General features: G+C 52.5%; 6 protein-coding genes across 6 annotated transcripts; 4 read left to right on the top strand and 2 right to left on the bottom strand.

Annotated features, from left to right (window-relative positions):
* Nucleotides 1–316: 316 nt before the first annotated feature.
* AYO20_11497 (hypothetical protein) lies at nucleotides 317–786 on the top strand (the record flags this gene model as incomplete). Its single annotated transcript, XM_022649745.1, has 2 exons — nucleotides 317–505; nucleotides 568–786. 2 exons carry the CDS (start codon nucleotides 317–319, stop codon nucleotides 784–786), a joined length of 408 nt encoding a protein of 135 aa, XP_022494290.1.
* A 547-nt stretch (nucleotides 787–1,333) lies between these two features.
* AYO20_11496 (hypothetical protein) lies at nucleotides 1,334–2,152 on the top strand (the record flags this gene model as incomplete). The annotated part of the gene is made up of 1 exon (XM_022649744.1): nucleotides 1,334–2,152. The coding sequence occupies one exon, from the start codon at nucleotides 1,334–1,336 to the stop codon at nucleotides 2,150–2,152; it is 819 nt and encodes a 272-aa protein (XP_022494289.1).
* A 478-nt stretch (nucleotides 2,153–2,630) lies between these two features.
* Nucleotides 2,631–3,749, top strand: AYO20_11495 (hypothetical protein; the record flags this gene model as incomplete). Its single annotated transcript, XM_022649743.1, has 1 exon — nucleotides 2,631–3,749. One exon carries the CDS (start codon nucleotides 2,631–2,633, stop codon nucleotides 3,747–3,749), a length of 1,119 nt encoding a protein of 372 aa, XP_022494288.1.
* A 559-nt stretch (nucleotides 3,750–4,308) lies between these two features.
* Nucleotides 4,309–7,931, top strand: AYO20_11494 (hypothetical protein; the record flags this gene model as incomplete). The annotated part of the gene is made up of 10 exons (XM_022649742.1): nucleotides 4,309–4,414; nucleotides 4,574–4,860; nucleotides 5,669–5,881; nucleotides 5,940–6,021; nucleotides 6,075–6,262; nucleotides 6,321–6,465; nucleotides 6,533–6,775; nucleotides 6,826–7,133; nucleotides 7,186–7,489; nucleotides 7,546–7,931. The coding sequence occupies 10 exons, from the start codon at nucleotides 4,309–4,311 to the stop codon at nucleotides 7,929–7,931; spliced, it is 2,262 nt and encodes a 753-aa protein (XP_022494287.1).
* A 514-nt stretch (nucleotides 7,932–8,445) lies between these two features.
* Nucleotides 8,446–10,350, bottom strand: AYO20_11493 (hypothetical protein; the record flags this gene model as incomplete). The annotated part of the gene is made up of 1 exon (XM_022649741.1): nucleotides 8,446–10,350. The coding sequence occupies one exon, from the start codon at nucleotides 10,348–10,350 to the stop codon at nucleotides 8,446–8,448; it is 1,905 nt and encodes a 634-aa protein (XP_022494286.1).
* Nucleotides 10,351–11,023: 673 nt separating this feature from the next.
* On the bottom strand, nucleotides 11,024–13,408 carry AYO20_11492 (hypothetical protein; the record flags this gene model as incomplete). The annotated part of the gene is made up of 1 exon (XM_022649740.1): nucleotides 11,024–13,408. The coding sequence occupies one exon, from the start codon at nucleotides 13,406–13,408 to the stop codon at nucleotides 11,024–11,026; it is 2,385 nt and encodes a 794-aa protein (XP_022494285.1).
* Nucleotides 13,409–14,008: the final 600 nt, after the last annotated feature.

The following is a 14,008-nucleotide window of genomic DNA, read 5'->3' as shown; positions in this document are numbered from 1 at the left end:
GAAGAGACAGGAGAGGAAACTCATCGAAAATAGCTTAGTCACCCCGGATCAGGACATACCGCGACTCCCGATTGGCTGAAGAGATGACAAGTGGGGAGGGGGCGGGTGGAGAATGTATCGTATCTGGGTACCGAGTCAGCGAGTACAATACCTTCACGAGGCTATTAAACCCATGACATGACACCAAATTCTCACTCGAATTGGAGCTCTCGGACTTCTGGGACCTTTTTCGGCCTTGGATCAAATTTCAATAGGTTCCACCCCTTGTTTGCGACCTACAAGCAAATCAGACTCGTATCAATCCCCTGGTCCAGTCATGGCCGCAGCGTCGAATGGGACGGATGGCGCTCCCCCCGAAAGCCCCTCTCACCCAATAACCATGCTGGCATTCGTCACACGGAATGAAAATCTGTCGGTCGAGGAGTTCCAGAAACATTGGATAGAGAAGCACGGACCCCTGGTGGGAGGATTCCTGTCATCCAAGGGAGTTCTGAGTTACCGGCAGGTACGTGAATCACTGCCACCTTATTTCAAAAGATTAATGAACCGTTGTTGATCCCCATCTAGTTCCACATCGACCAGAGCAACAATCCCCTCGGCTACGACGGGGTCGTTCAGCTGCAAATCCCGTCCCTGGAGACCTGGGCCAAGATCTCGTCGGATAAATACTACCAGGAGGTCGTTGTGCCGGACGAGCAGAGATTCTTCCAGGCGGCCAAGATGGTCATCCTCACGGGGAAAAACTATTCGGTCGTCGAGGGCGGGCAGTATGTGCTGAACAAGTAGCTCGACAACTTGAAATGAAAGAATGGTGAAAGAGGTGCTTAATGCCGAATCGAAAGGGGGAACTGAGACGTCCAAAAACCATGCTATGTCTGTTCTTGGTGTAAATAGTGTATGTTGCGGCGACCGGTGCTGCCTAGTGGTTGCCGAATAGAGAGACTTGCTAAAGATCCCTGGAGAAATACTCCAAGCCGACCTCTTTGGGCCTTAAAAGCAGGCAGGTAAACCCACGTGAATGGTATAGTAATTGATGAGCAGCGGACAGAGAGTATCAAGCAGGCCGCTTGCGGAATGAGTGATATGTCCTTCTTCCGAGTCCTGGGTCCGTTGGATTCGGCTGCCAATAGAAGGTGCCGGCATCATGACAAGAATAAGCCGAATTGGCTCCAGAATCCCTTTATCCGGCATCGAATTGCTCCAAATCTATTCTATTTTATTTATCGTTCGTGATATTTGACCCTTTGCATATTCTCCGTCACCATCTTAAATTCAAACCATCTAAGGCTGAGGTCGGGGCTCAATCGCAACCGTCACCCACGCACACGCAAAGATGCTTGACCCACTCACGTCCCAGCGACCACCGACGGTCACGGAGATGCCATACGATGAAAGCGTCATGTTTACCATATCCACGTTTATCCCTTATATCGGTTGCATCCTCTTCGCACTATACCAGCTGATATTCCGATTCGATCCTACAAGCACCCTCTTCATGCTCGGCGGATCGCTGTGCGTGGTGCTGGACCCATTGATCAACGCGCTCGGGTGCTGCTATTTCGCCAAAACCGACTTGATATTGCACGCCCATGATGGTCGGCCGATCCCTTGGTTCATGTTGGCCTCGTACGGCACATTCAACGGCGGGTTTGGATACTGGTGGTTCACCAAATTCCGGAGCCAAAAGACACCCATGACGGCCCGCAGCGTGTGGAAGCTGTGGGCATTTGCCTACGTCTCGAATCTGTTCCTGGAGTACCCAGTCAATCAATGGGGTCTGCAGTCATACTTTGGGTTTCAACCCTTCAAAGTACTCGGAATGCCTTTGTGGTTTCCCGCGATCAACTCGACAATGCCAATTATAGCGGCTTCTATAATCAACGTTCTAACAAAGGCCGAAGTCTTGAAGGGTTGGAAGAAGCTTGCCATCATCTTGATCATCCCGTCGGCGGATATTCTGGCAAATGGGGCAATGGCCTGGCCAGTCTGGATTGCCCTAGCGGTGGATGAGGGATACCATATTTCCTACCCGATGGGAGTTGTCACTTTTGTCTTGGTCGCAATCTCTCTGACGCTCGTTGGCTTGCAATTTGACGGCCCTGAGGGTTCGTCGAACAAAAGTAACGGCAAACAGAATGGCAAAGCCAGGTGACTTGTTTAGGGATGGTCGTGAAACCAGCAGACCCTGCATCCCTTGATCGGAATATGGTGAGAAGAAGCTATAGAACGAGCTCATGGCGAAGGTTTCATTGTTGAAATCGAAGGATGAAGTGATCACGCATACAGCGGTTCTGACATGAGTCCAGCGGTCCCTGACTTACCTTTAGTAAGTGCGACTGTGATCTTTATTCCGAGGACATCGAACCTCACCTAAAAAGTCAAATCTAAGTCTCATGGTTCTGTAACGTTGAAGTAGATTCAAGGATGTCAGTTGCTTCTATGCCTTTGGTCCTGACAGGTGAGCCGATTAAAGGCCAAGTCTGAAGTCTCTAGTTCCTCCCGGACACCGGATCAATGCAGGGTGACTGACAATCAATATATTTGAAACCTTTCTGGCCTGACCCCTTTCCCCCACAACAAAGTCGTATTGCCTGAATTTGTCTTCCACGATTCAAAATTCACTACCAACAATGGCCACACGAACGACACCGTATAAAATCGCCATCTTCGGTCCTGGTGATGCCGGTTGTATAGTCATCCGCGAAGCCACTCGCCTACCAGAATTCCAGGTCGTCGGGGCCTTTGTGTTCTCCGACAAGAAGAAGGGCGTCGATGTTGGAACTCTGGCGGGCATCGAACCCCTTGGGGTCAAGGCTACCGGCGACTGGGACGAGTTCCTCAAGATCGATTGCGACGTGGTGGTCCACACAGCCTTAGACGCTCCCTTCCTGGACCCGCTCACTGACTTTGTGAGGCTCCTTGAGGCAGGCAAGAACGTCGTGACAAGCCATCCGTACAGTTATCTACCCGCTCGGGATGCAGCTTTTGGAGAGGGTATAAAGAATGCATGTAAACGAGGCAACGCGACGTTTCATGCCACTGGGCTCAATCCCGATCTGATGACCCAACGGGTAGTTACTTTACTATCTGGCCTGTCTAACGATATCAAGCGCATCGAATTGATGGAATACTTCGACTGTCAGGATCAAGCGAATGCGAGCGTGTTGCAAGTAATTGGCCTCGGAGGAGCCATTGCGGAGACGATCGATGAGAAAAGTCCGGCCATCTGGTACCAGAAGCATTACAACCATCAAATGATCCATCATGTTGGGAGGGAGTTTGGGGTCAAGATTGATCGAATCGAAGCGACCAAGCAGTGCCTCGAGGCACCGGAAGACATTGTCCGGCCCGTCATGACCGTCAAGAAAGGCCAGACAGCCCTCATTTCATATACTTCCACGGGCTATACCGACGACGATAAACCGTTCATCAGCATCAAAATCACTTACTTCTTTGGTCAAGTGATGAAGCCGGCAAAGCTTGATAGAGACAATGTATACATCATCACCATAGAAGGGAGACCGTCTTCACGCACGGTTCTGAGTCTGAAACCCTCCTATCTTACTGACGCCACAACGATCGAGGGCGAACCTGCAGCTCCGGCCTACCTGACCTTTGCGGTGGCTTTACTCCAAGCGGTGCCAATGGTTGCGGAAGCTCCTCCGGGCTTCAAGGCTCCTGATGTACCTGAAGTACATTGGAAAAAGGACCAGAGAATGCATGTGGCTTCGTGCTACAATGAGATCTAGTCAGGGAGGAGAGCATTGCTTGCAAGGGTAGATGGAGGATAAAGAATGAGATGTTTTATTATTTGCTATCGTTTACGGGTGACAGAGAAAAACCCCCTAGGCTCGCCTGCTGGATTGGAACCTGGTACCACTGCAGCCTTGGGTATGAGCTGCGAAGCCTGACCCTCACAGCTGAGATGACGCTACGATTGCGGGAGCACTCCCTTTGCAGATCCTCCTCCGCTCCTTCATCTGGCGAAGAGAAGGGTCGTACCTGCGAAGCTGTTACCCCTTATGGGCTAGCTAATGAGACCACATAGGCACCAATAGTACACTTGAACTAGACCTCTTCTGCACCGCTTCCATTGTTAGAACCTAAGATTGAGGCTGCTCCGGGTCCGGGATGTAAAAGAGATGGTCAGATCCGACTTCTTGACACCAAGAAAAACAAAGTATCGGGGGTTAATTAGCAACAACAATCGAGGTATCACCATATCAACGAATGTCACCAAGTAGTCTCCCTTGGTCCTAACATCCCCAAGCCCTCCCCCTCAGTCTATGGTGTTGGACGACACAAGAGATGGCGGCGTCTCCAAAACTCACCCACGTCTTCACTCTCAACATGACCGGTCCCGCTGGGTTTCCGCACATTGAAACAAAATACTCGGATCTGTGTGTTGCTCACGGTATGTCGTCCCATCCCTTCCCTTCCCCTCCCGGCTGCTTCTTGCTTCCGGGAGCTCCGGGGCCGGCGTCCCCGTTTCTATCGTTTTGTGGAAATTGTCAAAAGTCAGAAAGTGGTGCATCTATTGTACTAACCCGATTCCACACGCGCGGATTCTCAGTGACGGAAGGCACCCTCGAACTCCCCGACGGCCAGAAGATCGCCAAGGTGGTCACAGCGTCGGACTGGATGAGGATCAAAGGGAACATCGTGTCGATCGACGCGCGGGCCAGTGCTCTCTCGGACGACGGCTCTCTGAACATGGAGTTTGCCTACACCGGAAAGATGCACGTGACGCCAGACGTCTTCAAGACGTTTTCGGGAGGAGAAAAGTGCGAAGTGGACTTTGGTCAGCTGTACTATTACACTATTCCGAGGATCTTCTCCCGGAGTGAGGAATATGCCTGGGTGAACGACACTGTTTTTGTGGGGCAAGGGAAGATTGGTGTGAAGGAGATAGGGAAGGTCACTATCTCGTATCAGATATTCCGTGTAGGCTGAGTGGAAATGAGACTGTGTATTTCAGTTTGTGAATAAGAGAAACCTACTCCGTAGAGTGTGTGTGTCGGAGGCTGGGATGGCAGAACTTTTGCTCGATGACCTCTTTGTTCGCCACTTGCAGCCGCGATCACTTGCGCGTATGCCTCTCTGTCTCTTTCTCCCTCTCTCACATACACATTCTAGACAAAAGAAATGGCAAGGTCAGTAGCGCTCGCTAGTCAAGCTCTTCTGCAGTCTAGCATGTCCGCCTGACCCGACCCTAATGTGGGTTTGTCGACCCAGCCGTCGCAGGCAGCCTTCTTTTCCGGCCGTCTCTGAGTGACACCAAGGCTAGGGGGAGGGAATGAAGAGGGTCTGACGAAGAAGTGTTGGGAGCGCTCCGGAACATAACAGTCAAGGTGCATAGACCCATGACCCTTTGTGGACGTGAGACTACACACCGACCCAGGCTCAACAGCTGCTATAGGAATAGATTCGTCCTGAAAAGAAGACTTTTAGCGCCTCCCACAAGGTTGGGAATCATCCGGTGCGGCGGAGCCTTGTTTCCCAGATCCCGACGCCCACCACTTGGCTGGGGTCCCCAGGGGGACGGTCTTTGCGGTGCCACCTGCTTGTTATAAGCCGGGGAGACCCCAGTGCAGGGTCTCTGCCAGAAGAGAGAGAGATCGTGTGATCCTGCTCGCCTTGACTGACTTTGTTGACTTTACTCTGACAGACAAATCGAGCCATGCAGACCAACAATCAGGAGGAGGAGAAGACGGAGGGCTTTCAACATGCCTCCCACGTCGGACACTCTGATATGCAGATCGAACACCTGGATGCCGATTCTGACACCGACTCCATGGCAGAGGAAGCCAGAGGAGTCGAGGACTCGGCGGTCCTGGGACGCCACTACTTTCGCCATTGGCGTTTGGTAGGGTCGATGGCGGTATGTGTAATCGATTTATCGGGATATACCTGATCTCGCGATGCTGATGAAGACCCAGGCTATGGTTCTGAGCTACGCTGCCGGGTTTTGGGCATATGTGATGCCATCATTCTCTCTGAGTGTCATTCTAGCAGATCTTGGTATGTGGACTGCACGTATGCAGCCGCTTCATGCATCTTAACAGAAAGCACAGGCCCGAGTCCGAATTCAATCTGGATCATCCTGTCTTTGACAGTGTGCCAGACCGTCTCCTTCACCATCGTCGGTCGTTTGTCGGACCTGTTTGGTCGTCGGTGGTACCAGATCATCTTCGGCACCATCGCTTTCATTGGGTACATCGTCGCCAGTCGAGCAAAGACAGTCGACACGCTGATTGGCGCCGTAAGTTTTTGGAGCATCAATCGCTTCTCGTATCTTTTGGGCTGATTGATGTGGATAGGGCGTCCTCATGGGATTCGGATCAGCCACTCAAACCCATTGTGCCGCCATTGGGGCAGAGCTCTTGCCAAACAAGTATCGCTATCTGTACTTCGGCGCAGTCGCGTTTCTCTTTGGTCCTCTCTCAGCAATTGCGCCTGGAATTGGTATGTATACCTTCCTGTGACAGAATTTATTGGTGTGGCGCCGCGAGATGCTGATTGAAGTTCTTAGCACTGACCTTGGCCACACACACTTCCCAAGGCTGGCGATCAATCTACTATCTCCTGGCCGGCACAACCTTTGCCGCAGTCATCTTGTTCGTCATCTGCTACCATCCTCCCAAGTTCGATCAACTGCACACCCGACATACCAAATGGCAATTCGTCAAGTCGCTTGACTACATTGGCTTGATCCTCTTTTGCGGTGGAGTGGTACCGTTCCTCTTCGGAATTTCGTGGGGCGGCCAAAGATATCGTATGTACGGTCCCTTCTGGGCAGGCACACAAAAAGCTGACGACTGATAGCTTGGGATTCCTACAAGGTCATCGTACCTATCGTGGTCGGAGGGGTTGTCATGATCGTTTTCGTCCTATGGGGTAAGATTTGGACCCCGACAATGACTGTCTTGGAAGGTATTGACCATTTGTCAGAATACTTTGGAAAGCCTGCCTTGCCTCTGCTACCACTCCGCCTCTTCAGGAGCCGCAACTTTAACTGCCTGCTGGCGTGCTCTTGTTTTGGCTCCATGGTCTTCTACGCCTTGTGCATCCTCTACCCACAGCAGCTGGGGTACGTTTTCGGCAGGACACCAAGTCAGGCTGGGTGGTACAGCGTAAGTAGAATGCCCCTTTTGTCTCCCCTTTTCTCATTCTTACCCTGAATAGTGCACAATCACGGCCGGCGTGCTAGCTGGACAGGGATTGGCTGGATTCACGGTGAAATTGTTCAGATACATAAAGTGGCAGTTGCTCCTGTCCTGCGTTATCTTCACTGCCTTTGTGGGTGCCAGCGCCGCGGCAAGCTTGACACTTGCCATGGCCGCGGTTTTCAGCATCCTTGTCGGCTTGGGCATTGGATACATGGAGATCATCACGATCAGTGGTGCACCTCTCATGGTTGACACCAAAGACTTCGGCATTGCCATTGGTGCCCTATTCAGCATCCGGACATGCTTCTCCACAATATCAGGTTCGTTTGGTTGACAAACCTTTCCAGATATATGCCAAGGCTGACAATGGTCCTAGACGCGGTATATGTCACGATTCTCAACACTCAAATCACCAAAAACTTGCCCAAATACGTCATTCCCGCCGCCATGAAGGCCGGCCTGACTCAAAACGCGGCCATCGAGCTGGTCCAAGACATTGCTGCTGGTGATCAAGCGGGGCTCGCCACAATCCCAGGCATCACTCCTCAGGTCATCCTGAGCGCCACCGATGCTGCTCACACTGCTTTTTTCAAGTCGTTCCAAATGGTGTACTACTCGTCGATCGCTTTTTCGTTTTGTGCCGTGATCGCAGCGCTGTTGGTGGAGGACAAGTTGCTCGAGGACGCCATGACTGACAGAGTCGCTCGGAAGCTGCAAGGGATCAAGACTGAGCAGCGCGAAATCAAGGTCGTCGCAGCCTAAATTGGTAACAAACGCCGCCCTCACTGTTAAATGTGTAGGAGGAAACTACTTGTCTTGAACGTGGCAGAAGGTGAAATTCTCAGTGGTATAAAGGAAGGGGGAACTAGATATGGAACGAGAGGAGCCTATAGGCACGAAAGTGGATATAAGCCCCTTGGCGGTCCATCCACTAACCCCACAGCGGTACTATAGCGACGAGGCTACTCCTTGGCGTTTCCTTACGCGCAGTTGCGTGCTGCGTAGCAATCACAGTCTAACACCTTGACAATCCAATATTCCTCTCCTCTCCTCTCTCTCTCTCCTGTAAATCCAGTTGCCGGCGAACTCGCCCGGTGGTGCAAGCTTGCTAAGAAAGGGAATTAACGGCATAAACATGTTCTCAAGCTGCTGATACGCTGAATAACATCCGACGAAAAATCAAACCGATGACAGACCAAAGAAAAAATGGCCAGACGGACAGGTCCGACTATGTACAGTGACATCCAACAATCATCACCAAGTTAGCTGGTGCTTTCTACCCTGAGGCCGCGAGCGGACGAGTGGCACAAGTACGGCCTGCTCGACGACCACTGAAGAGGGCATCGGCCAACGCCATCCCACTGACAAATCCGCCCGAACAAACCCCAACAGCTGCTCTCCCGGCGGCGTACAGGCCGGGCACCGCGCTGCCATCTTCGCGCTTGACGTTTCCTGTTTGCTCGTCCACGACCAATCCGCCCATGGTGATCGACTGCGCCGGGTTGAACTTGTTCCCGAGAGATACGTTGACGGCGTAGAAGGGACCCTTGGCAACCGGGCGGAAAATGTCTTTCAGCTTGCCCAATTTGTCCGCCTGGCCTGAGAGGCAGGCGGTGTTGTACTCCTCGATCTGCTCTCTCAGTCCCTGCGGAGGGACTTGGATCTTCTTTGCAAGCTTCTCCAGCGATCGAGCTCGTCGAGTACCGCCGAAGAAGATGTTGATGAGTGCCGGGGCGCCCCAGAGCAGGAAGTTGCCCCCGGTGAAGAAAGACTTGTACACGCCGTACCAGAAGTCTCGGGATTCGAGGATCAGATAGCCCCTCCCGTCGGGCTGATTGAGCATTTCCGTACCGATGAACATCGCATATGCTCCTTCATTGATGAACCGCTTGCCGTGAGCATTCACCAGTACTCCATTGGCGTAGACGTTGGGAGGTACCATTGTTCGTGCAACACTGATATGGCTCAGCAAGGACGACACGCCCCCTACTGACGCTCCCAAAGCGACACTGGCTCCATTGTCGCTGATGGAGCCCAGCGGCAACGTCTTTTCGTAGTGCTTTGCCAGAACGGGTTGGTACTTTTCGACCAGTGACAAGTTACGATTATAGCCGCCAGAGCACAGCACAACGCCGTGCCGGGCCCTGATTAGCTTTCGCTCGGTCACCCGGGCCTCCATGTCTGTCGCCTCCTTGATGGCCTTCTTAGAACGACCAGCGTTGAATGGTACCCATGGGTGCACCGTGTTGAACAATTTGTCGTGTTGTTTCCAGAGGCTCTGAGGGAGACTCAGCACCTCTGCACCGACAACACGACGGTCGCGGTCGACGACAAGTCGAGTGACTTTGGTATGGGGCAGGAACCTGACTTTGGCCTTCTCAGCAGCGTCGCGGAGGGTCTTGTACAACTTGGAGCCTCCAAAGCCTTTACCTGCCGCCATGTGGCCGCGTGGCGCCGGTTTCGCTTTTTCCGCATACGAGGGCATGGCCTCATTGCCCGAATAGTAGATCTTGTACGGCGCGGGTGGAAATGCTGTCTTTTCGGTAAAGACTGGGCCACCGTACAGCAGGCCATGCTGGACCACCCATTCGACATTGCCAGCACTGTCCTGACAGAATTTTCGCAACGTCTCCGGTTGAACAGGACAACCCTCGGTGTTCAGGTACTTGAACATCTCCTCGGGTGAGTCGTTGACACCATTCTGGCGCTGGGCTTCTGTACCCCCGGCGTAAATAACGCCGCCACTGAAGAATGTCGCACCGCCATTTCCAAAACGATCGACCGCGATCACCTGGGCGCCGGACTCGCGAGCTTGGAGGGCAGCTGCGGCACCGGCAGCACCAAACCCTACGACCAGGACGTCCGTCGTTTCAGACCACTTTGTTGCTTCGACATCGTCAATGGTCACCGGCGATGGCACTTCCAAGTCAGGCGGCAGGTCGTCCTTGCGAAAGGGAGCAAGGCCTGTATCATGGTCGGTTGCCCGTGCAGGAGATAGAGACCCAACCGATCGCCTAATGACTCTTGGGGCGAAACATTTCGTTGTCATGAGACTCCGGCGACAGTGAGTCGGGTTGTATTTGCAAAAGACATTGTGCAACTTCAATACCTCCTCGCGAGACAGGACAGGTTGTACTGGTGGATGGAACCTCAGCCTCGTCAAGATACCACGAAGAGCCATCCTCGAATGGGGTCGTAGAGAGCAAGAAAGAGATCTTTCGATTGCAAAACGAGTCATCAAAACAAGACCATCGAGAGACAACGCGAGTAGCTACCCCGGGGTTCAATGGGCAAAAGACCAATTGTGGGGATCAATCCCGGGGTAGAAGGTCAGCAACCCTATTGGTCGTCGGAGGTCGGAACGTGAAGTATCATAGCGGCAGGTCGTCAGGAGGGAGACCGACAAACGGCTTCCTGGCGAATGTTTCGAGGAGTCGTGTGGGAATGTCTCGTGGCAATGCCTGGGCGTATGCCTAAGATCTCGCATTTAGACCTGGTATTGGCGATCTTATTCCTGTCAACACTGTGCTGCTGACTCCCTTCCTGGTGAAACCAAGCCCCCTTTCTGACCCAATTCTCTCGCGATTGACGTTGAGGTGTATCCCCCGATCCTCCAGCAAAGGTTCGAGGTGTTTTGCGGTGTAACGGCGAAGCGCAGCGCTATAGGATTCATCCTCGAGAAGATGAAGATCCTATGTCGAACCAAGTTCGGCAGTCCCCTGGCTGATAGATAAATATATACTCGGTAAGGAGACAATGGGGGGCCATACATAATAATAGTCCTTTTATAAAGTACATTTACAGGGTCGGTCATCCATAGACTAAGAGAGCCTGCTCTGTCCCGTCGTTACGCTTTAATCCAAGGACCCAGCCCCGACACCGACTCCCCATCGTCCCACCTCCAACATGGCCTCCTCTCCACCTTCTACCAGCACTCCCTTCCCTTCGCCGAGTAAGCCTTCGAGGCAGAGCCATGGATCCCTCCCACCGCCCCATTTGAGGACCTCCTCTTTGAACCTCTCTCCACTGGCACGGTCAATTGCGCCGCTGTCCCTGCCACTCCGGAAAACATTTGTCCAGACACGTCGCGCAATCGCCGTGTCAAACAAGTACGAATAGTAACTCGCGCCATAGCCGTGGAGGTGGCCGAAGAATCCTTGCCACGAGGTGCCCCATGGCTCGGGCACGGAGCCGTGCTTGTTCCACACATCGTAATATACAGCGGTAGAGTCGTAGCGCCCGCTTCGGAGAGCTTGGACAGGTCCGTCTCCATGGTACACCTGATCCAGGATACTCATGAGGATCTGGCTCTCGTTGTTCCAGGCGCCCTGTCTCGAAGCTTCCTTTGACCCTTCCTCGGCAAGAATTTGAAGCATCTCCTCGGGCATGGGAGCATCGGTCTTCCAGTGTCTGGCGAAAAGTTTCAATACCGCTGGGTCTGTGGCAAAGTTTTCCATCAGAACCGAGGGCAGTTCGGAGAAATCTGTTGCTACTCGTGTTCCCGAGATGCCTTGCATGGAGGTGCGGCCGAGAACGCTGTGGATAGCATGGCCCATTTCGTGAAACAGCGAGACGAGGCTATATTGGGAAAGCAACGCAGGTTCGCCGGCTACACTGGATTGTGGGAAGCCGCATACTAGTGCGATGATTGGGATTTGATGATGAGAGGTCACGCCAGACGTCGGGTTGGTGCTCACAAGTGTCGGCATGCCATTGTTCAGTGGCTCATTGCGCTCTGCGCATTCACGGACTTCTTCATCTGAGATTTCTCGTGAGCACAGAAGGGTGAAGTGAGCCGGGTGACTTTGTTTCCCAGGCCGTGAAAACAGATCGCAATACATGGTGGCAATGTGTTCTTGTTTGTCCGTGTACACGTCCAATCGTCTGACGTCTGGATGCCAGACTTCGCCTTGCTTGGTCTCCCTGGGCACAAATCGGACTCCATACAGAGATTCAAACAGGCTTGACAGACCCTGCATGACATGGCCGATTGCAAAATAGAACTTGGCACTTTCCCGTAAGCGCGACTTGGAGGTTCGAGGACCTGAAGCTCCCTCCAGTTGGTCCAGCTTCGCCAGGAGATAGTGGTGATCCCATGGATTCAATTCTTCAGCACCTTGGTCCATCTTGCGCTTGAGCTCGAGAAGCGGAGCGAGTTCCTTTTGTACGTGTATCTTGTTGTTCGCATTGACAGATTCTAGAAAGTTGTTCACAGCCTCTGGTGTCTTGGCCATTTTCTCTATCAGAGTCATCTGTGCGAAGTTGTCGAATCCCGTGAGTTTGGCAAGTTGGGCACGACGTAGGAGCAACTTTTCAAGAGTCGTAATGGTCTTTTTGGAAGCGCTTCTCTCAGCAATGTACATTTCCTTCCTCGTCGCAGGATTTTTAGCGGAACCCAGGACCATTTTGGACCATTTACTCGATACAGGAATCTGTACTTTTTCGTGGTTCTTGTAGCCTTGGACCAATGTGGGATCTATACCATCCAATTGGCCAACAGTGAAAGACTCCCAATCCCTCGCATGGCTCATCTGGTTGATGAAATCGGTTCCCAGTTGGACGATATCATTCGACAGAGAGACAAACTGCCGTCTCTGGTTATCGGGAAGGTGAATGCCCGATTTCGCAAAATCCCTCATCAGGAGCACGGCGACCATCTTCTCCTCTTCACTCCATTGGGACTGAACCTCTGGCATATCCCAAGCCCTCTTAAGCTGCTGGTTCAATCCCGTGGTTGTGTTGAGCTCGTTCATGTACTGAAACATGAGCGAATATGAGGCAGAGGCTGAAGCGGCCACATCGTCACTCGGGTGTATGCTCCTGATGAAGTCGGAGAGATCGATAACTCGGCATAGCAAATCGCTGAGTCTATCAAGGTCTTTTGGTATGGCTCTGTATTGCTCCGGTGTGGAAGCGGCAAGCGTCCTCTCTACCAATCTCTTGCATTGTATCACCGCTGCCTCTGCAAATTTTTGAAAGCCCTGAGGGATGGTGAGGAACGTGTTTCCTATCAAGCCCGACCTTTGCGTGGAAGATGTCTTGGAAAAGGTCTTTTGATTGAAAACCTCACGTAGGAGGGCATTATCGCTGCCGTTTCCGGAGGAAGACGCGTGAAGCTGGGGAGGGGTGAAGGTGTTATCGTCGGCCACGGCTATGCCGGCGGCGGTAGAATTGAATCTCTGCTGCTTGCGCAGGCATCTGGCACAGGTCCATGGCTGCCGCCGCAGAGCCTTCTGCATGCCTAGAGGGCTGAGGTGAGTGAAATGCGCATGTGCTACGCGTGTAACGTATCAAGTGAAGTTACACTACCTAGTGTGAGGGAGGATATTTCAATCAACTAAGCTATGTGCCTAGCGGTAATAAGGGAGGAAATCTGCACCGAGGTAACCGTGACCCGCACCCTAGCGACGCCGCTTTTAAAACCGCCCCTCATACCCCATCACCCTCGCCCTTACCCTTAAGCGCCCAGGCTAGGTTACATGTGACATCACCTGAAAGAGGTATGGTTGGGCTGAGGCAATTCTTGGCGGTGGTTTAGATCCACGCTACGAAGGTACAAAACATTTCCTACCAGCCATGTTCTTATCACTCCCACTATCGGAAGAGTACCCTCGTACCATGTCCATGCAGTGACTGTTCGATCCCCAATGTCATTGGCTATTTTCCCTGATGATTCTCGTGGATCAGTCACCATGCGAGGGCTTTGTAGCCCCCAAAACACTGTTCCACGGGTTTACTTGCTCAAGACTCTCCTCCACCTGGTCAAGCTCATGTTTGATAGCATTTTTCAATCGAGCGCATCATCTGCCGTCAACGTTGCCAAATGATCGAATCTCATG

The sequence above is a fragment of the Fonsecaea nubica genome (genome assembly GCF_001646965.1).
Source record: "Fonsecaea nubica strain CBS 269.64 chromosome Unknown Scaff159, whole genome shotgun sequence".
In the NCBI taxonomy this organism is placed as follows: Eukaryota; Fungi; Ascomycota; class Eurotiomycetes; order Chaetothyriales; family Herpotrichiellaceae; genus Fonsecaea; species Fonsecaea nubica.
The sequence above is the reverse complement of the archived record's forward strand: the minus strand, read 5'-3'. Positions and strand labels throughout refer to the sequence as shown.